This window comes from Euwallacea similis, chromosome 6, assembly GCF_039881205.1.
Source record: "Euwallacea similis isolate ESF13 chromosome 6, ESF131.1, whole genome shotgun sequence".
NCBI classification, from domain to species: Eukaryota; Metazoa; Arthropoda; class Insecta; order Coleoptera; family Curculionidae; genus Euwallacea; species Euwallacea similis.
The window spans coordinates 4,561,578-4,585,221 of record NC_089614.1 but is presented as its reverse complement, the minus strand read 5'-3'; the positions used below and the strand labels follow the sequence as shown (position 1 = coordinate 4,585,221).

Here is a 23,644-nt window from a genome sequence, read left to right as displayed (position 1 = left end):
TATACAGGGCTGGGCGAAAGTCTGGAATAAAATTCGTATCTTTTCAACGAGTAACTTAAAAAAAACTTGTTTTTGAATTGTACGTATTTTTTTGCAATAAACTGAAATATTTTTCTTCAACCCCTTAGCTGCAACTCTACCTATTTTTTTAATAGAAATATATATAGTGTGTGGGCTTGTTGAAAAGTTCGTGAAAAATGGAACCTTAATATACCCTTTTCTTTATCTTAGTTATATGGTTAGTAGGAAATAAAAAAAAACTTTTGGAAACAAAAAAATGATGAATACCTTCCTAGTCCTTTCTACAGGTTATTTAACGTAGCAGATGCTGAAAATGTCCTCCGCCCTCTACTTGGCATGCTCCCAAGCGATGATAAAAGCCAGTAAAACCTAATATCGATATGCTATTTTTAATTCTGCATGAGTTTTTATTTTACATTGATGAAATAAATAAACAAGCAAAGTGGTATTCAGCATATCAAGATGTACTTCAAAAGGCGAAAAAAATTATTGCCTTTTTTGTGACAAGTTTATTGCCTCGATAAATAAAACATTTTTTATTTCGTTTTAAAATTGTAGTATTGTGATGTAAAATTGAATTAGAATGTTCAATATATTAATTTTTGTACTCTCACGGTGTTCCCTTTGAATTTGCTAAACAAAAATGGTATTGTCAGAAAGGCAGTATAATAGTATCGAAGTCTTGATAATGCTGGAATGTGGAGATAGAATGAGAAGTCAAAGTGAAGTTTGCACGTTATTTAATGTAAAATATTCAGACAACAAATTTCCCATGTTACTGTTAGTAAAATATTCTACATATTTAAGGAAAATGGTACAGTGAAAGACTTGTTCAGAAGTAGTCGGCCACGTGTTTTAGATAACCATAAAAAATTAGACACTGCCATACTTCTGTAGGTAGATCCACATGAATCAACGATTTCATTGGCTCAAAGCCATGCTGAGTCTAGACATACGATTGGAAGGTTTTTGGAAACAGAAAAATACCAATCACATAAGTTATATCTTGTTCAAAAGTTTTTGAAAAATGACTGTGAGGCGTTTGCAATTTTGTGTGAAAATGATTAGACAACGTGACGAAAATAATGAGTTTCCACCGAACATATTTTTTTTGAATTAAGTTACCTTTTATTTAAATGAAGTGGTTAACAGGCACAATTATCGTTTCTGGAGTCAAGAAAATCCGCACTGGATATGTGAGGCTCATACACAACGTCCTCAGGATGTAAATGTTTGGGCAGGTATCATTAACAATCGAATTTTAAAGCCATTCTTTTTTGAAGGAAACCTTACAGCTGAACGCTACTTAGACTTGTTAAGTTTTGAATTAGTACTTGCTTCAATCATTATGTTTCCTAACGAAGTAGATTCATATATACGTACTGAAGCAATTTGGTTTGAACAGGACAGCGCTCCCCCACATTTTGGTGTTAATGTCAAAGGATATCTTAATGAAATATTTGCAGGTTGCTGGATTGGATGACGTGGCACAATTGAATGGCCACCCAGATTTCCGGACTTAATGTTATTAGATTTCTTTTTTTGGGGATATCTGCAAAATAAGGTTTATCAAAATAGGCCGGCTAATATTGAAGACCTAAAAACTAAAATTAGAGTGGAGTCATATAACATAACGGCTGAGGCCATGCGGAATTCCATCGACAGATTTTACCATTACCTGGGAGTATGCCAAGTAGAGGGCGGAGGACACTTTCAGCATCTGTTACGTTAAATAATTTGTATATAGGACTAAGAAGGTATTCGTAATTTTTTTGTTTTTAAAAGAATTTTATTATTTTTTAATAACCACATAACTAAATGGGAAAAAAGGGTATGGTAAGATTCTATTATTCACGAGCTTTCCAACGAGTTTGCATAAATGTTTTCATTAAAAAAAAGTTGGATAGGGTTGCAACTAAGGGATTAAAGGAAAATATGTATTTCATTTTATTGCTAAAAAATACGTACAATTCAAAATCAATTCACGTGTTTAAATATTTTTTTAACAGTTATTCGTCGAAAAGATATTAATTTTATTCGGAACTTTTGCCCAGCCATGTATAGTTAAAGGAACAAAAACTCTTAGATACAAAATTTGATGATATGAAAAATATCTACAATGTTCTGCCCGATATACGCAAGTTCTTTTCCATACACGAAACCCATCTTGAAAAGATCTACCTACTTATTCCTCTCTATCTACCTAAAAATCTACTTGAAGACCACGTTCTTATCACCATCTAATTGTACCCTACTTCTTCTATAGATAATGAACACCATTTTGAAATTGATCTCTTCAGAATAGTTGTGGAAGTTTTTACTATCAGCACTCCACGCTCTCCATCGGGACCCTTACAAACTACTAATACTCTTCCAAGTTTCCACTTCCACTATTGATGATTTTGAGATTATGATGGTCACAATTCCACTTTAATCTTTGTAGTTACTTAGCAATGAACTGGGCAAGGAAGCAACTATCTGCTACAAAAATGCTGATATAACTGCTGAATCCATTGAAATTTGCTGAGCAAGAGATATACGTTAGTTACAATTTAGCAATAAGTAGATGTTAGTCGGGAACCCCTGGATATGTTGGTCGACCACTAATAAGGAAGTGAGAGCTTCTAAAGAACAGAAATTTAACGTGGCCTCAATCTAAGTTAGTAAAGTAGTAAATTTTTCCAAAGTTAATGATACGTTTGTCATAACTAGTTTGAGTTGGGAGGATTTGGATGTTACCTTATCAACAAATTCTAAAAATGTGTTAATCTAGCTTTACAAGATCTACGCAAGTTCCGGAAATTTAACCTTTACGTTTTTAATATTTACCATTTCCAATAGCAATGCCAATAGAGAAATACCGAGCACTTAATTTTTACTACACTATTTTTACCACAAGTTTACCATTATTTCCCAGAAATAAGGATTAACTTATTATATGGAATGGATAAAATGTCCGCCTCTTAAATCCGCCATAAACAATCTCATTATGAATCCCTTTCCGAAGTTTTACATGAATCGCTCAATGCACCTCTGATTTATAGAATATCAGTGGTTCCAACTGACCACCCATGTTAAGCCTTGAAGAGCCTCAGGAGTCTTCCATCCATAAGTTTGACGAAGTGTAACTATTTTTTATTTTAAACTGTACAGAAATTAAGAGGAATTGGCAACATGTATGTTTTTTGAATTTCATGGATCTCTCTGTGAAGTTTAATTTTTTCCCTTACTCTCCTCTTTCTTTAAATCTGAATGAAATTCGCAATTAGAATGTATAACCGTAAATTCGTTGAAGAATTTAAATAACTGGAAGTAAAGGCCGGTTATTTGATGGACAAGCCTCGTACTTGCTCCCATTATCTGAATGAGTAAATGTTGTTTGTACACAGTATCAAAGGCTTCTCTTCCTGAACAGAGGACCACATGGGAGTATGGCCATTATTGCGATGAACATGAACATTACATGTACGCGTAAAAACATTTTGCCTTATTCCATCGATTTGCTTTTCGGGTCTTTTATTCTTGGGACGTCAGTGGAAAGCTTCGACAAAACAAACATGGACGTTGCCAAAATCGTAACTTTTAACGTCCATCAGTCTGCCTAATAAAATGATAAACATATCCATTGATTTCTTTTTCTCTCTCTCATCCGCTCTGAAGGATTTGGCTAGAATGTGTGACCTAAAAATTCTTAGGGGTACGATAATATCCCGAAGGGGCACAATGATTTTTTTCCTAAATTAGGTTCGAATAGGGCACAAAAAGAATAGCCAAATTGTGTTTCAGTCCTTGACACACACAGAAGTTGTTTTGCTTTTTATGGTGCGGAAAATCTTGTTTTTTTGCTCAGATAAAGATTTTGTTTTGTGAAAGCTAACCGAAGGGCTTTATAAAATGTACGGTATCCTTGTAAAAAAAACTTAAAAGGCATAATCTTTAGTCAGTTTAAAATTGCATCCCATCGCTATCCCAACCCATTCAATATTAAACCTTAAATTACGGTTAAACTTGAAGTATTTCCTTTTAGGAGTTGTGCGACCTCTGGACTTTTAGGGATGAAAAATTAATGCCCATTTGCCCTACGCTTATTTGCTAACTTGAAAAGAAGGTGAGGAAGTTCCTTTAACTGAGAAAATTAGACCTTCATAATTCAGTTGAATAGAAGATTTATTTTCTGCGATAAATAGTTTTAGTTTTGAATTTATAACGTTTACGCAGAAGTGGGTACGATGAATATGAAGTAAGTGATAAAATTATAAAACGGAAATTTGCAAGCAAATCTACTTTGAGGCTCTTCTATTGGCCACATTTCATTACCGCAGATAGATAAAGAATAAAATCGATCATAAATAGTTTCAAAATAAAGAAGACAATTAAAGAAATTAAGTAAAAAATTTAATTTGGTTTTTAAATCAAAGTCGATGTATGAAACCAATGCATGAAAACCTCACCAATTTCTGGACAGAGTGACAGTGGAATCACCTTTTGCAGGGGCGCAAGGGCGTCCGCTTCATCAGTGCCTTTTCTCTACTTAAATTTGAACCATTTTTATTTTAATTACATTGGAATTATCTTTCGGAACCATCAAGTTGTCATAGAAAAAAGGTTAGAAAAGAAATATGAAGGAAGCAAAAATTATAAATAGGAAATTTGCAAGCAAATCGGGCTGCTTTATTTAACTAAATTGAAGATTTATTTCCAGCAAGAAATAGTTTAAGTGTGGAATTTTTAGTGTTTACGCAGAACTAGGTACAATGAATATGATGTGAGTAATAAAATTACTAAACGGAAATTTTCAAGCAAATCTACTTTAGGACCGCTCCATGGGATGCAATTTCAATTGGAATCAAACAGTGTACTTCAATGTCCGTAGGGGTATTAGTTTTCAAAGCAGTTGTTTCCATTTATCTCATTTTTAAATTTTTAAATTAAAATTCATGATTCAGAATTAACATCACAATACATTTGCTATTTAATAGCAATGAAACGTACACACGAAAAGAGGAGTTAAATAAAAGGTATTAGTTAGCCCCAACACGGGCTTTAAAATGGCAAATGCAAAGACAGAAGACAATGCCGATTTTATTTCCGCTTTCCAGAGCAGATAAAACAATATTTATATTAAGCCAAGTACTTCCCAGTTTGGCTTATTTCCGTTCTGAAAATTCGTTTAGATGAACTCATCGAATTTTGGTTTTAAATATATCTCGTAATTCAAAATCACCCCAAGGGTGCACATATATCACAGCGATTGCATGCAGAGATAACGAGCTGAAACTCTATACAACCACGGCAGACAGAAATTTGTATATTTTCAATTGGTAATCTAACTATGTGGAATCCTATTCCATGCGCAGCTAAAATTAATTTTACTAGATAATCTCCATCGGGGCGAGGGCCGTAATTGAATATTATCATAGCTAAATATATAATACAGGCACTTGCAGTGTAATCAGCAACAAAAGCTTAATTGATGATTGTTTAGCAAGCTTCGATCCAACTTCATCCAAAATTAACTTCCGGTGATGTTGAGGCGCTCATTCATTTATGGAACTTATGGGTAAGTTATAAGCAAGATAATTGTAGAGCGTTATATTGTTAGCGCAAAGTTTCGGTGTTTGTTCAAATGCATATAAACAACCAGATTTCCCTAGTATCTTATCAAAACTGTGTCCGTCCTTTTAATTTTGGACCTCATCCGTGTCTCGTGAGTGGGAGTTGGCGTAACTGCACGCGTAACACAGACAAAACTTATTGAAGAAATAACTTAAGAAGTCCGAGTTCAATATAGGACTAACCTTTCTTCTGCCTGAGGAGGTGGAAATCTTGAAAAGGTACCCGATTGGTGTCTTCCACAGATGACCTGATGGTAACAGTCGAGTAGTGTGGGAGTTGGAATAACTCCTCCTACCCACTAAATCCACCCCTTTCTTTTCCCCAGCTTCGGAATTGCCTTGTGTCGACATTATTTTGAGACATAACTCATGCGTAACATCTCCCGTTCTTCTCTTTTTTTCCTTTTTCCATAGCAACACCTCAAATATTTCAAAATTTCCTCAAAGAAAGCGGAGAATTTGTCTTTAAACATCGATATTTCGGGAACATTGGACGGCCTTGTATTGGTCAGAAATGTTGAATTTTCCTTTTCATTTTAAAGTTAATCTCGGTTAGTGAATAAACGATATTTCCTTAGAAATTAATATGGGACCAATCGAGTTGGTAAAGAATTCGGAAAACGTTCTCTAAACTCCAGTTGGGTTTGGTTTAGTCAGAAAGTTGGATCATCCTTAAGGCTGTCGAAGGTAAACTAAATTTCTGAATGTTTCTTGCAAATTCAACACGAGCTTGTCAAGTTGCAAATTCTTTTTGGGATAGTTTGATTTAGTCAGAAATTCTGGATTTTTGTTTGATTTGTTTTTCTTGATTGGTTGATCTAGATTCGTCAAAAATAGAAATGTTCGTATGGAATTTAATGGTCAGTACGAAACAGTTTAAGTTAAATATTCTGAAAACATTCTCTAAATTCGACTTAGGCTAGCCAGGAATTTAGTTTTCTGTCAGGGTAGAGTAAATTAATCAGGCGTTTTTAATTTTTGTCCAAATTCCACTTGACTTCTGAAATTTGTTTGCATATGAGCAAAAACCATATTTCTCATCTCAATATTAGTGAATTTATTGTGCTCAGCCATTCACGAACGTGTAACACACTTTGCTTATCGCACTAATGAAACAAATTGTTTGTTAGTGTAGTTATGACTAATTTATAGAATTAAAAAAATTACTTTGACACCCTGTAGAATAAAAACAAGCAACTTTTGTGTAAGCCAAGTTTAGCCGAATCACTCTATTTTTTCACCGTCCGTCACCTAATAATCATTTGCACCAATGCTTGTGGAACACCTACATCTCTAGGCTATTTTCGAGGTTCTAAAATATGGAAACAAATATTGATGAAATTTTGGATTTGCTTATGAATAGAACTGGCCTCGTGCGAACAGAACTTGTAGTTAATTTTAACATTAACATTAATAATTAAATTTTAAATGAAATCATTCAATTTCAAACTAAAAACTATTAATTAAATGTTCTTGTTTATTTTTCTGCACAATTTTCTGGTCGTATAATAGCAATCAATCACGGGAAATAGTCCGCTCCTCAGAAAATGGAGAAATGGCTCCATTCAAACGGGATATTTGTATCCATCAATCACCAACTAGAACAAATTGATACTGACCCTGCATTTTATTCTAGTTTTTTTTTTTAATTGTGAGTTTATATCTAAACCAACATTCAAACGTTTTTAATTTTTTGACGAATTTCACAATATTTTTTTCCATTTCATATCAGTAAAGTCAAAAATAAAATTTGAATCTAGGCCGCGTCCTATCACCATTCCGGGCAATTGAAAATTGGAAAACCGGTAGATTTATTACATTCTACGTCAGCTAAAGTGAGGAGTGAGAATAATTGCCACTTTGATGGAAATTTAGATTTAAAAAATGGAAAATTTTGCGCAGGCGATTTTTCTTAATTGGTTTCCATGCCTTTGACACGTCTATACATCTATATTATTCCTGAATACTTCTGGATCATTTTTGGCAAAGCAGCAGCATCAACAACAGAAAAAACAGTCTTCGATCGGCCGATTAGTACGTCGTCAAAACAAGTTGGTTGCGCTGCGTTTCGCTCAACTTGGGAAAGCCAGGCAGGGTTAATTTCAGTCTTCCAGTTGCCTGAAACGCGCGGACCTGACCGGATTTTCCATCCAGTTTCTGGATACCGCCGATCGCCGATTTTACCGTCTCGATTGCAAGAACAGACGATAATCGCTGGACACGTCTTCATGCAAAATGGGTTCGTAGTCACTGTTTTTGCATGCATTTTTTGGGCAAAGGGATTTTCGGCTATTTTTCAATCTAAATTTATAATTAATTGAATCGATCAAGGGTTATTTATAATAATGGCTAAAATCCCAGGACACTCCATTGGCATGTTAGACATGCCGCAATTATTTGCACCATCGGAATTGCGGGTATTCACGTGACGGGAATAGCTGAAGACAGCTGGTTTAATCTCTTCGAGTTTTGAAAAATGTCTAAATCCCATAAAGATAAAGTTAATTAAGCAATAAACTCTTTCACTGACCGCATCTTACAGTGAGTTAATCTCATGCAGTAGTTTCATTGGTATTCCGAGCTTCACAGAAATTGAAGTATAATTTCCCGAACAATTGGCGTTAAACTTTTCGCCATTCTTTGAAAAATTCCAACAATGCCTTCGAGATCCAACGAAGTTGCTTACATGACTCTCCATTATGGTTATAATTTTAGAACTCTAAACTTAGAGTCCTTTTGCTCCACATCTAATAAACTCCTAGAGTGTTTGTTTCTTAATTTTCTCGACCTTTTCAGGTTTGAGTTATGTCTCTTAACACGGGGTGGATTTTTTAATTAACTGGACGGTTGGAATATATGGCGAAGGTAACTCAAAAGATAAGTTTTAGGAGACTGAAAAGAAATACGTATGTGCTCTTTGTTCTTTCGTGATGAGAAATTATACCCGCTTTTAACATCTTTTCTCGGGAGACAAAAACACTTTTTTCAAATAATCGCCTGGCAATAAGTTTGAAAAATGTACCGAAAAGGTTCCATTTTGCATAAACGTGGTTTTCCCCCACAAATTGTATTTTCTGAACAAACGATTTTCAGAACAAAAATAGATAAACCAACTAAACAGTTAAATATTTTTTTGCCAATTACGTTTAGCATAATCCAGAAATTTTCATTGGCGTTACAACGGGACTTCAATTTACAAAAAGCAAAAATTTTCCAGATTGTTTCAGACAGATTAGCGGTAATTTCTGTCCTAAACATGAAAAGTACAGTGTCCCGAATGCAGGGCAGCGGCTAATACCACAAATTAAGTTTTATGATAATGTGGTAAAACAAATGTGTTATCCAACATTGTTATGCAACAATTTGTTTGTTTTTAATTCTATTTGAAAAACAAGGAAACACACGAGTAGCAGTGCAGTTGCACATTATTCTCAGTTCAAATTAACTGAGAATAACGTTTATCCTTTGGTAACGTCTTAGGCAAACATTAAATAATAATAATAATCACAATGTAGCGGCAAACACGGTAACAAGTCTGTCCATCAAAACCCTCTTTGAGACTGAAACTCTTGTTATTTCTAAGGGGTTAAATTACTCTGTCACTCCCAAATATGTTTCTAAGCTTAACTGCATCTTAGTTGTGAAAAAAGCTCAAACTTTATCACAGGAATTTGGAATCAGGTCAAAATTAATTTTAGATAAACATTTTAAGACTAAACAAATAAAAATAAATACGTTTTAATGGAATAAATTTAAAACATTTTAAAAAATCAAAATTTCAATAAATTTCTGCAGTGAATAAATAAGAATAAGTATCGCTACTTACCAGCTGAAAAGCTCAATTTCCCGATTACACAATACAATACACTGGAGTACGTGTCGAATTTCTAGAATTAAAAACATTTAATCAAGATATTTGGATTTCCCAAGAAAATATGGAAAATACTGAAAGTTTAGTACAAGCACTGGATGCAGCCAAAAAGATATTTCGAATAAACAAAATATGGAAAAATTGTGGTTTTGAACAAAAAAGAATTAAGATATTCAAGATCGTCGAATTTGCCTGCATATTTCCATCTACAATTTTATAATTTTATTAATGACTTCATTGTACCTATTTCTGCCTAAACGCTAAAAATTTCAAAGTTAAACTAATTTTTGTGCTAACTCCCCTTACAATTGCGATATTTATCACAATATTCATTGATTGGTTTGAAGTTGAATTTCTCAAATTCGGAAATTTTAGGCAATAAATTTGGATGTCTAACAAAATGTGGAAAACCAGAAATAGAAAATTTGGGTCCACCAATGAAAGCTGTTAAACAGTTCAATATTTTTTTACCATTTGCATCCAATAAAAGTCATAAAATTCCAGTGGCGTAGATACCATATACTTCAAATAAATGAAATGTTTTAATTTGACTTTCCATATACATAGTGGAAAAGTGATTCAAAATGAAAATCTGGCCTGTTATTGCAGCTGAACTACTAAAGCACCATTAAAACTAGGAGCGCTATCTGCCGACAGGGTTAAATTTAAACAATAATTAGCCTTTAATTAGTAATTATTGGTTTTTCATGGACAATAGCTGTGGTTTGCACACACTAGAGTTTGAATTTATTTCGATTCTATTTTTTCAGTAGCCTATCGCTATTTCAGTCTTTACAGGGACTTAAATATGAATTATCGTTTAGGAATTTTCATTTAGGTACTCATTCTTCTGTAAACGAACTGGACCTAATCCGGTGAATTCAATTCGGAATTTCGCCCAACTCTTGACCTTTGTATGAAAGTCAATAAAAACGCTCTCTAGAGATGGATATAATTTGAAATAAGAATTCGAGCGATCTGCAAAATAATTTCCGGATTCTCAAAATAGCCATCCAAGGAAATAAATTTGTCTTTGTCATTCGAGGCGAGCAAGAATACTTCCCATTTTTTGGATTAAATAAGATCCCATGGACAAACATCTTCAAAGCATACGTTCATTACATCAAAAATGTCTTAGGACTGCACATCCACGAGACCCCAACTGCTCCAGACCTACTATTTTCGTCTTGCATTCTCGTACATATTTCGATCAATTACAGCCAATTCAATTTGGTTTATTTGTAGATCGTTTAGCGTCTTAGCTTCGACTCCAATTCAAATAGGGAATATTTTCCCAAATTATTATATTAAGGAAGCAGAGCCCAAAGCAAATTTGCCACAAGTAAATATAATGGCCAAAAATATATTTTTTTCAAGGGGGGTCAATTGAAAAGCAAAACTAACCCCAGGGCTGCAATATTTGGTGCAGTCTATTCAGGTTAATTCTGCTATACACAAGTCGAACCAATTTGACTCCAGGTTAGTTCAGGTTAGTTCAATTTTTTTTTATGTTTGTTGGATTCTGCTGGTTCTGGTTATAATGAACTTCTACCCCCAGACTGTGTCCAGATACAATGTCGGAACAAACCTAAAGTGATTTTGTATTTAACAGGTTTTTATTCCAATAAAGCCTAATTTTAATGATTCGCCAAGAAAATTACAGAATATCATCTATCTGAAATAAATGAAGGAAATTTTGGGAGAGTGTGAATGATTAATGTCTTGTTTACGCTAACATGGATTTATCATAATATTTAAATTAATGGAGAATATGAAATATGAGCGAAACTAATGGCAGATAATTTTTAGTGATACAAGTGGGAGTGATGCTGGTTTAGTGCGCAAAAACTGGAGTTTCGCAAATAGTATAGCCAAGATTTTGGCACTTAGGCCATAAGTAACGATTTTGTGTCGACTTTTGAATAAAGGCACTTTATAGGCTATTATAACCCAAATAGCACACTGAAAACCGTGGAAATATCCGCGTCATACCAGCCTTTTAGCTAATATAAATTTTTTCACGCTAAAGTTCAAACTGTGTAGAGAAGTTCTCAATGCAAATGACAGGCAAGTTTAGAGGCACTTGCAAATTGGAAGGTGGAAGCTAATATCATTCATGAAAGTTTATTTATCCAGAAATTCTTGATTCCCAAGTCACAGGAAACACTCTTTACAAGGAGAAATTATTTGCATTAAAACTCTGCAATGAATTTTTGATTAACCGAAATTTATTTTAAGAGACAGGCAAATCATCGTAGAGACATAAATATCCAGAAGATACTTTATGAGAGATCTTCTTGGATTATCGTTTTTGGATTAATCGGTACTGGGTTTAGAGACAAATCACTATTGCACTGTTTGCTATTAACGTTTACTTAAAACCATTTATATAAAGCCTTCCTGGACATTTCTTTTGCATCTACGTAAACTAACTTGATGTTAAAGCTAACAGCACGTTAATAATTCAGCCCTTAAGAATGCGAATAATTGAGAATTTCTAGAAGTAGGTAACCAGATATAACTTAAAGTAAAAACTTGTTAAGTTTTGTTTTATGGATTGCCAATATCCAGAACTGACCTTAATATGATATATCCTGGATTTGTAAAACAACAGAAATAACCTTTTGCGAGGACTTCTGCTTGTCAGTTAAGTAGTCAGTTAAGGTTAGTAATAAGTAACTTTAACTGACCATACTGAATTTAGAAAATATCAAGGATGAGAGTTTGGTTTTAGATTTCTGAATTCTCAGTTAACATTTAGCCTTTTTGCTTTTAAATATATTGGAAGTGATCTTAATGAGATATTACTCTGAAATCGTACGTAATTATCTTTCCTCATCATACTCAATTGGTTAGTTTTTTTGTAACCTGATAACGATGTTAAAATCGCATTATCAGTATTATTGATAATCTGGATTGATCTTCGAAGACATTTTATGTAATTTTTGTGTGGCTATTTTTGGGATTTTTGAATGTTTGGAACTGATGTAAAAGGGCATTTTCTAGATCTTCAAATTCAGTACATTAACGTTATTTTCAGGTTTCCATAAATTTAAATTTGCTGAATATTTTGAAATTGTTTTTGAGTTCTGTGTTAACAGTATTACACCGGGTAAGCAATTGAGAGCGGCTGTATCTTGAAAATCGTTCTTCGTAGAACTTATGGACAATTAGAAAAAATAATAGTAACAAATTATTCATAACTAATTAATTGGAAATATTTACCAGTTTCTACAATAACTGTCAAAAAACTAAAATTATTTTCTTGCAACTTCATACAGTGTGGCCCAAATTTGTCTTCCATACCTTCTTGGGGAATCCATGGAAGGGAAAAATGCTAGAGAATTATCTTAGTAATGCAAACTGAAGGCTTTAACTGTTCAGAATTTTGAGGAATCTTGAAAAAACCAAATTGATGCATTTTTAAAAACTATCAAAAATTCTTTATTTTTAGAAGATAACCGAAATCTGTAAAAGCATTTCCAAAGCAACTTTGGGTGGAATTCACCTGTCAAGATGAACATTCAAACCAACATGTCGATCTTTTTTAAAACATCATTAACTTATATTTTTTTATGGCGACCATACTGGATTTTACAACTTTTGGATACGGATTCACATTATTCTTGCAACGGCAGTTGCGTGCAGGATAATAAAATTAGTAAAATTGCACAGAAAACCAGTTTCTAAGTCTCTGCACAGCGGTAGAAATTTAATCATGCAGATTAGAATCTGAGGCCGACTGCTGGCAAGAGCAATAGCGTCGGCGAACAATAAAGGGTAAACAGATTCGAAAAATTCTGACAAGTCATTGACATATATGTGAGAGATCGCCCTGTATATAAAGAAAACCGCCACTAGAAGCATCGAAATATATACGCCGTGAGTCTCTTTTGCATCCCCCTTTCACAGAACCAGTTGCAGTGGAACCTGATATGGAACCATCAATAGCGGTAATGGACGCCGCCAGCACCATAATAATTCAGGTTGGCTAAGTTATCGTTTGGGGCGTGAAACAATGACGAATCTGGGGAGAGGGCGGATTTAAACCAACGAAGGGCAGTTTGGTTCCATGCTTGGTACTGAGAACATGAGGTTTAATTGGTCTTAACCTTGTATTATTACTGTTTTTTTTGTTATAGTTTTGGGAAAAATAGACATTTTGTGTTAAAAAAATGGGTTCTCGTGTCTATTTCTTATATGCAGGAACTGCATGAAAAACGGACAAAGCTGGGAAATCGTTATTTGTCAACCTATTTTCAAAATTAAAAAACTAAATAAAATTGTTAATAGTTCTTTGTATACTAAATCCATATCAATGAATTTTAATCCAGAAGACTAATTTGACATTTAATAATGGTTAAAAAGTTAAGTGTCAAACTCAAAGTGTTAGATTAAGTCAGCAATTAATACTTAAAAGTTAAGTGATTTGTTGCAAGTTTATTTTGGGAATTTAAAAGCTCATGAAGCAGTTCGACGATACAGAGGGAAGTTTCCCAATAGAGAATTTTAGACACCTCACAAATTTCGCAGACTGGAAGAGGATTTACGACTTTATGGCGCCTTCAAAAAACCAGCGACTAAAGATCGTCGACTCAGCAATGATGTAGCGATGAACGGGTTGTTGCATTTTCAAGAGACACCCCAAACTTCTTGAAGTGAGGTTGCTCGAAATTGTGAAACTTCGTAGAAAACGGTACTTGCAACATTAAAGAAACATAAGTACATTCCATACGTTCTATGCAAAGTACAAGCGCTAGAAAATAACCACAGAGAACGGAGAATGGTTTTTACGTAAAGTACGAAAGGATTTCGCTTTTTACACAAAGATAATATGGCCAAATACGTGTACTTTTGGAAGGACGGGCATTGTTAGCAAAAAAAAATTATCGGTATTGGTCAACAGAGAATCCTAACTTAGTTGTTGAGACCAATTTCCAGAGAAGATTTAGTTTGAATGTGTGGTGTGGGATAATCTTAAGTATAGTAGCTTGATTGGTCCGTTTTTTATAAATGGTCCTTTGAACTAAAACCGGTATTTCAAGTTGCTCTCTATTGAATTACAAAACTTGTTGGACGAACTACCTTTAGCTGATTTAAATATACTTTATTTCCAACAAGACAGAACCCCGCCTTATAATACGCATTTAAATATCATTTATTTGATTGAAGAACTTAACGAGAACGGGATAGATGCAAATGAATTTATTAGGTGGCCAACACGTAGTCCGGATTTAACACTGATGGATTTTTTATAAGGGGTATCTCAAAGCAAACGTCTATGACATTCCACCTGAAAATGTAAACGCCCTAAGGCGATCAATTGTTCAAGCTTGCATCGAAGTATCTTCCAATTTTCTTAGTAATGCAACTTTTAGCATTTCCTAAAAATATTCCTTGTACATTCGACAAAATGATAGACATTTTTAACAAATCTTATATCAATAAAATATTTAAAATTTAAATTTTTTTAAATAAATTATTGTATAAAATCACTAAAAATATGTATCAATGTATTCAGAAAAATACAGGCAATTATAAAAAAACAGTTGCCATTTGTGAAAAAAATTAACTTCCGTTTTTTGTGATAGAAAATTGATTGAAACAAAATTGTTTTCTGTCAAAATACAGAGAAATCTCAACAATTTCATATAGTTTTTTAATTTTGAAAATCGCTTGACAAATAACGATTTCATGGCTTGTCCGTTTTTCATGCAGCTCTCTGTATAAAAGAACGAAGAGGGAAAAGAATTCATCTTTGAGGTACGTTGTATGAAATGAAAATATACCAAGTAACATGGAAACCCGAATACTTAGTAAAAATGTTCCGATTTCCGTCATATTTTGTACAAATATTTATGATGCCACAAAAACATTTTTTTTTGTAAATGATAAATGAAAAAAAAATGTAATCAATTTTCAGTCTTATCGGCCTGCATGTTTTGGATATTTCTTTTTTTTTGAGTATTTTTATGAAGGATAGAAAAACTAACTTTTGATGCCACAGCGTGTTTATTCTTCGAAGAGAGTACTTTCTATCAACTGTAAACAGTGTTTACAATGCCAAGAGTTCGAAGAAATACAAATTACCCACACTTGAGTGAGTTTGATAGGTGAAGGATTGTTGGCTTGCGGGAAGTCGGACTTTCATTTCGGAATATCGCGGGTACAGTCAACAGGAGTGTAGATACTGTGGTCAGATATTGTCAGGTATGGATTGAGGAACGTTGAACACAAAGAGCCAGGGGTACCAGATGAGTTCGCATGACTACACCACTTCAAGATCGTCGCCCAAGATTGTTGGCTATAAGGGATCGATTCTCTACCACTAGAGCAATTAATTGCCCATCAGTGATTTGCAAAATATAGCAGAGTTATTGGAATGTGAAATGAATACCGACGAATCAGAAGCTTTGGTCTACTTTCATACCTACTACAATTTGTTTTACTTTGAACTCCGGAGTACAAACGAAATCAGCTTGGGTGGAGTAGAGAACGATTAACCTGGAATAAGCAGTGAAACGCAATAGTCTTCAGCGATGAATCCAGGTTTTGTTTGGATGTGCATTACGGTCGGGCAAGAGTTAGAAGGCGACATGGGAAACGAAGAGATCCACAATTTTTTGCCTAGCGGGATATTCATCTTGTTTGCTTGCAACTGTAGGTCACCTTTAGTCCTTATTAGTGGCAATATAACCGCACAGCGGTACATCCAAGAAATGGTGGAACCTTATTTGTTTCCATACTTAAGAACCGTCCCAAATCTTATTTTTCAACAGGCCAATGTCCGACCACACGTGGCAAGAGTAGCGTTGAAGTACTTCCAACAAGCTCAGATTGAACTGCTGCCTTGTCCCCCAAGATTTCCAGATTTATCCCCAATTGGACATGTGTGGGTATTATGGGTATATTATCTCCAATTGGACAATATCGGTAGGCGATCGCGAACTTTACAGCCGTTCCCTCAAACTCTCGTAGCGCTTCGACATGAGATAGAAGTTACCTAGAATGAAATACCTCAGGAGAATATTAACCATTTCATCAGGAGTACTCTTGCACGCATTAATGAATGTGCAAGAAATCGTAGCACATCAATACATTACTAATTAAAAAACACAATTAATAGATTAAAAATATATAATTTACTTGGTACTTTAGTCAGTTACTTACTTTGACCCTTCTGACATTTGTACAAAATATTATCGAAATAGGAACATTTTTTCTGGGTGTTCGGATTTCTATATCACTTAGTGTACGTTATCTACTTCTATACATTGATAATGATTTGCTAAATAGGCTTTGAATGTTAAAGAAGACTGCGATAAACTAACCCACGCTAATATACTGACTAGCAAGTTATAGTCAACACACAAAGTCTTGGAGATAACGAAAAGAAATAAAGAAACGTATCGACCAGCTTCCGTGGATTTTCCAACCTTCCCCGTTGATTCATGTAATAGAAATCTGAGCTGATGATGCGAAATAAAGGAAGAAATCTCAGTTAAATAATTCAACAAAACATCCTTCAAAATCACCGCGAACTTCTTCTCTGATGTGGGAATGACAGAAATGGTCCGGAAATTATTTACGTCCGTTTTATCGCCTCTCTTATCTACAGCTACTATTTTAGTTTCCCTCTAGTCTTTAAAACATTTCCTGTAGCGTAGTCGACTCCCTTTCCAAAAATTACTAGACCCGATATAGTCACCATAAAAAAATATGAGTTGTTGATGTTTCGAGAAAACCAAAATTTTTAAGGTTTTGCTTTTAAAATTGCTGATATTTTAGGTTTTTTTTTTAATTCTCAAAAACCTGACTGTTAGAGCCATTGGGTTTTCGTTATTATGTTACGAACATAATTGCCTAGGCCTTTTCTTCTTTGACCGGCTCTGTAACTTTTATGTTTTTCGAGATTCCAATACATGGTACACCAATTTGGAACGTCTACGTAGACATATTCTACGCAATTGGAAATGTTTTGCACTTCCTAACACAATAGCTCCGAAACTATATTTAAAAAGGGGACAGCAAATATTTCTAAATCTGGAAAGGGAGGAAAAGCTCCCTAATTTCTGAGTGACCTTATGTAGGGCTTTCTCTAAGTTTTAAAATGAGTAAAAAGTATTAAATTGGGGGAAATTCTTAAAAAACCGTGCAAAAAAAGGCAAAAATCCGAACAAGAGACATTAAGTCGGATTTTTGCATTTGCCTAAACAAATTCTCAAGACATCGAAGATTAATGCAGATCTTAAGAACCCTTCATCCTTAAATTACATTCTTAAAGCCCGCCATTGTACTACTTTCTTAAAACCCTTCAGATATATTCATCTAGTGCCCTTAAGGGATTTTAACTGAGACAGTCCTATACAACAGCAATGTATTATTGTTGCCTTTGTTATGCAAATTCCCTTATCGAACTCTAACGTGTTTATTGGCCTATTCTATGGCTAACATTGCTATAGCAACGTTATTTAAAGACATCACTCAATCAATACCTATTTTATTATCACTCCTTAATCCTTCAGAGTTTATTTCATTCCTTCTACTCTGTCGTTGCACAAATGTGCTTAGGTGTGCAGGAACACAAGGAGCAATTAAATTCAGAAAGAAGGAAGTACGTAAGAAACTTTCTCTTATGTTGGTAAAACAAACGTCTCAGCTGTGTAATATACATATTTTTAGATATACAAAATGTTTATTAGAAAAGCTTTTTAGCTGCCCATACAATTGTACTGATGGTAATTACCATTGTTTACGTTTTTGTCACATCGCATCAGGTGCTTACCACATGTGTTTTAAAAATTTTTCTCATCATAAAATTAGTAGCTTCTTAACTGGGTTATTTTACCGAAAAGGGTAGTTTATCTAATATATGTAGATAGATCCTCAGAGGAATATGTAAAATTTGATTATTTAGGTGGAAAGGAACAGCATAAGCTGGTGCATAAAAAAACAAATAATTAATTCCCAAGGGTTTTTATGCTTTTTATGCTCCCCGTTTTAAATTTTGCTTGATACAGAGTCAAGTGGTATGTACTCGGGTAAATGGAAACTTGAAAAATTGTTGGTTTGGGTCGAGCTATTTTAAGGAAACAAAAGGAAGTACAGATACGTGGCACGGCAATGTTAATCCTTATGCTACAGTTTTAAATTTTTTAAAAGTATAAATTGTATATTTATCTCAAAATTTGTTAGAGAATGAGCCTACAGGCGGTTAACTGAAAATGGTACTGTTCACTTTTTGTGACAATCAACGGAAACAAAATCATTTTGTGGTCCCTTGAGCTTCCTGAAAACGAACGATGATTTATTTGGAACATAATAGATTGACTTTTTGTAGTAGTTATCTTGAAATGGGTTTCTGTTTTGGCAAGGATACCCTTCTCGGGCCTAAGTCAGGGTTATAACTTTTCCAGCTCCGTTTTATATATTTATATCCCTGGAATGTACAGGGTCCCGTTTATATGCCGAGGCAAATACACACCTAAAATAACAAAGATGATTTCTCATCCTTAAACTTGAAGGGGTAATTTTAAATTAAAAACATGAGGGCCTCCGTTGTTGCCAGCAATTTTAAATGCATTTGCGAAATATAAAATATAATACCCCGGCTTGGCTGGGGAAAATCTCCGGTATAATTTAGTCTCATTTTTCCCAGTCGCAGTTTTAAAACCCGACTTCGAGTTCGGGGAAATCCTTAAGGTACCAACATAAGGATAAAGGAAACGGAAATTTTCCACTAAGACTAAATATTAGTATGAAACAGTCAGCCCGGTTGTGTTCATAAATTAGGGATGGACAGGAAAACAAGAAATGTATACTGCTTTGATTTGTTTAGGTTCTTGAATCGCTCGTTCAATAACATTTTTCTTGAAAATGGATTTTTACGGCCAATGTCTGGGATAAAAATGCGCGAACAAATTAAAGGAGTATCGTGAAGCATATTTGGCACCCTCTATGATTCACGCAAAAATTGTTGGGATATGTGAAGTCCTCATCCTGAAAGCACCCCTGGAAATCATTTCCTCAAAATCGAACGATGTGGTATCGATTAAGTTCACGACCGTTATGATTTTTGTCCCAGAAAACTATTGTAAAGCGTTGAAAAGATCTTTTAAAGAGACGCTGTACATATTGTACAAGGTGTCCCAGAAACAATGGCACAAATGAGTGCTGGGTGCTAAAAAGTAAAAAATAGAGGCATTAGGCATAGACACAAAAGTTGCCTATTTTCATTCTACAGGGTGTCCAAGTAATTTTCTTATCCTGTATATTGGGAATAAATCTCATAGTTTTTGTCACCGATCTGTAGACTTAAAATTGCTCCTAAGGAGATGGAGAATACCTCCTCGACCTAAAAGAGTTTGACAGTATCAAAAATGGTGAAAATATTTTGGTGATCGGCATCGATGGAAAAATATATCGTAAGCAACTTTAGCTGAGTCGCTCCCTTTTTTTACCCTCTACCCTTTCACCCTTACGTATATGACATAAAGTCCTGTGATACTAGCCGTCGATAGCTCGAAAATTATATACTATGGTATCCCATATAAAAAAACATAATTTAGGAATGCCGCCCTACTTGTTTGAGATCAAGTATCGTAGTCGTTTAGATGCAATCGGACTATTTCATAGTAATAGACTATAATATACATTTGGAATGTATTATTGCGTAATGAATACCACATTCGCTGGCGCTGGAAAACGACATATAAGATCACTTTAGAGTTCCAGTAACACTTGAAAATTATTATTAGGAAAGTCGTTGAGTCCGAGAGAGCGAAACTTTCGAAAAAGTGGTGTTACCGTACCCTGGCTCCATGCTCTATTTCCGGCTCTAACATGTAACTGCACTTACACTTTGGGATTCAAGTATTTATTTCTTGGAGCCTATTGCTTTCTACCGGTGCATGACTGTTAAAGCCGGGAAATTAGATATTAAGCCGAATTGGCTCGATACTTGCCCACTGTTTTACGGCTGTCCAAACACATGTCGTTGGTTTAACGGGCACTATAAACGTTTCATTTCCAGTAAATTTCGTCCACAAGGGAGATATAATTTTAAGGATTAATACAGATTTGTTCCGATGAAGGGAAATTTATTATATCTACTATATTAAGGTGTAGAGAATACAGATAATCAACAGGCCATCCTTCTGCACACAATCTGCTCCCTGCCAGCTTAAAAATTTTGATTGATGGTTTGCTCAGGTCAGTTTGGGAAAATGAAATCCCAAAACGATTTTTCAAAATTTGAATAATGCAGTGTTTACACTTCTCCCAGGGAAAATTAATTGAAATTATTACTGTTGCACGCATCTGCTGTTTTTCAGATATTATGTCATTGAAAATTATTAATAACAATCTTGTTTTATGAGTTCCTCATTCCACATCGTGGTCAATTCAGATTGAATCCCCGATGTGCTCCGCTCCACATGCCTGACAACAATTCACCCCTTTGGTCCTTTACCCTCCTCTTTACCTGAATTAAAGATCAAAACACACTTTGAAACTCAAAGTGAGTTTTTGAGTAGAGTTTCCTTAATAATCTCGGAATTATTTCAAAAATTTCACGTCGCCTCCGATAAAATTAGAAATACTCCAGGGGCCTCTTCATTATGTAACGTTTATGAGCGAAAAAATAATTTCCTAGTCGAATAACCAGGAGGGCTTCCGACGGCGCCGTTGTCGGAAATGTTTCAACATTTCACAAGCTGGAAATCCTCTTGAAATGTTTTCCAGTAACTTCATAATATCTCGCCGTGGCTTTATAAATGGCGTTTGAAGACTGAAGCTGCGTCCCGAACAAAAAAAGCGGATTTCCAAAGCCAGCGATTTTAATGCTCCATTCTCCAAGCTATAGACTTTCAAATTACTACGCCAAATACGTGCTAGACAAGATTTTTACGGCGTTTCCTCCTCGAAACACTCCAAGCAGAAGATTCACGGTTAATTTGAGGAGACTGAACAGGTTAAAGCTCAATGATTGTTACGTTAAAGCTAACACAGTCTTGGCTCCGAAATATCAAATAAGAGGTTCATTCAGGGAATTCTCCAATTTAATACATTCTCTGTTCTGAGCCCCTGTAGGTCAACTCGGGTTATTAACAAAAAAATTTCAGGCCTTTGCGTTACTTTGGCCGCTAATATACTGTTTTTATATAAAATTAATTATGGCCAATTTAGGTCAGGTTATTTTTGAAATTATAGTGTGAGTTAAAAGAAAACTGCAATTTATAAATTTGGGCAATAGCAGTAGTTTATTGTATAACTAGTGCCGGAAATAGTACTGCGCAATGTATTTTTTCCTACGACTGTTTTGAAAATGAACTAAGGCATTAATAACATCACCACAAAATCGCATATCGCAAACTGCCAGCAACAACAGATCACGTACGCCTGCGCGTGTTTGGCACACTTATATGAATGTGAAAAGTAAACTTTTCGCACGTTAATTAAGGAATAATAATAGTGTCTCTCTCCAGACTAAAATATCTAATGAAAAAAATTACCATGTTCTTGTAGACTTCAAACAGACGTTCTTTTATTAAGATTTAAATATGCGACGTGGCTCAAAAAAGTACTTTAGAATTCAAGTTTTTTATTTTAATTGAAATTCCCAGTATATTTTCTTCACAATTTTGGAAATATCTACACATTCTAACATTAACGAAGCATGCCCTATTGCAAATTTCATTTGCTTTGCAACACTTTTTGCACTTGCGAATGGTATTTCGTTTCGAATGGTATGATACTCATTGAATTTGGATAAGGACTACATTTTTACCTTAATTTTTAAGAACACATTAGAATTACAAACTTTACACCTGTCAAACTTTTGACAAGCCTATGACATATGCCAAACTTTGTATTCGGGTTCGCCTTGAAAATTTGAATTTTTCATAGAACTTTCGTGCAGTAACGTTCGATCACAGGTAATCTAATTTTTTCAAAATAAAATTTTGCGCCTCAATATTCCAGTGGAGTTTGATTAACTAGGGTGCAAATTTCACCCAAAATAAAATTTATATGTAGGTATAGTCTTGTAGCGCAACTTACTTCAACCATTTTTTTACATCTATACTTCATATTCAGCGGCGTCCATTTAACGAAGATCTAAATTTTTTTAAACAAAATTCTCTTCGGCGATAATCCAATGGCGTCAGATTGATGAAGGTGTAAATTTCACCAAGGGATTTTTTTTTAATATAAGCCAATGACGATAGTTTATTCAAGATGCAAACGCCAAGCAAAAATTTTTCTGTAGGCAGAGTTTAGAAGATGCAAAATATTTGTGCTAAGTTAATTCAACCTGTAGAATTTGTTTGATGAAATTTCCATCCTTGAAAGATGAACACCACTGGGCCCTAGCTATACAATAATGTTGTTCAGTCTAATTGACATTTTTGGTATGAAGACATCAGTAGACTATAGCAGTACAGAATTTTTTTAAAATGAAATTGATATCCTTCAAAAAAGGAAATCACCGTGCTAAAATTGTACAAAATTTATTGCGCACCAATCAGAAGCAATAAAGAAAAAAATCTCATGTATGTAATAGCCAATTATCTAACAAAACTGGATGTAGCAAAAATTGCCGACATTCCACTAAATATGAGGCAATTTTTTGGCTGCAAAACCACCATGTGTTAATGTCCTTATAACGTCATTTTGTCGGCAGAAATACACCACCCTTTAGCACAATTGACGCATATAAGACGTGAAGGGGTAGTGGTAACGTCATTTCCCCTGATGTCGTCACCAAGGATTAGTATCTCATTTGCCAAAAAGAGCCCTCAAAATTTTAAAAACGATGTTACATGAAGTTTTTCTAAATGATAAATAATAACGCTAGCAAACACTTTATTGATCTTCTGAATTAATAAACTTTTTAAAATTCAACACTGAGAGCAGGGCTTCTATCGTCATGTGTCATGTGAGGATCTCCCGAAGAGAATCTTACATGGAACAAAAATAAAAAAAACTAGTGATATTTCATCTCATATAGTTCGGCCCTAGTGAAATTAATCTCCCGGAAGTGCGAATAAAGAGCAAACGCCTTACATTTTTATGAGCTTCGATGACGCCTTTGCTATATATGAGATACTCATATGACACTCGAGAGTAGGGGCCCAAA

General features: G+C 34.5%; 1 protein-coding gene across 1 annotated transcript in view; it reads left to right on the top strand.

Annotated features, from left to right (window-relative positions):
- Positions 1-7,737: 7,737 nt before the first annotated feature.
- Positions 7,738-23,644, top strand: part of LOC136409588 (Kv channel-interacting protein 4-like) — a 51,526-nt gene continuing 35,619 nt past the window's right edge. The window contains exon 1 of the mRNA XM_066391198.1: positions 7,738-7,875. Coding sequence (XP_066247295.1) covers positions 7,872-7,875 — 4 coding nt within the window. The 5' untranslated portion in view covers positions 7,738-7,871. The remainder of the gene's footprint in view (positions 7,876-23,644) is intronic.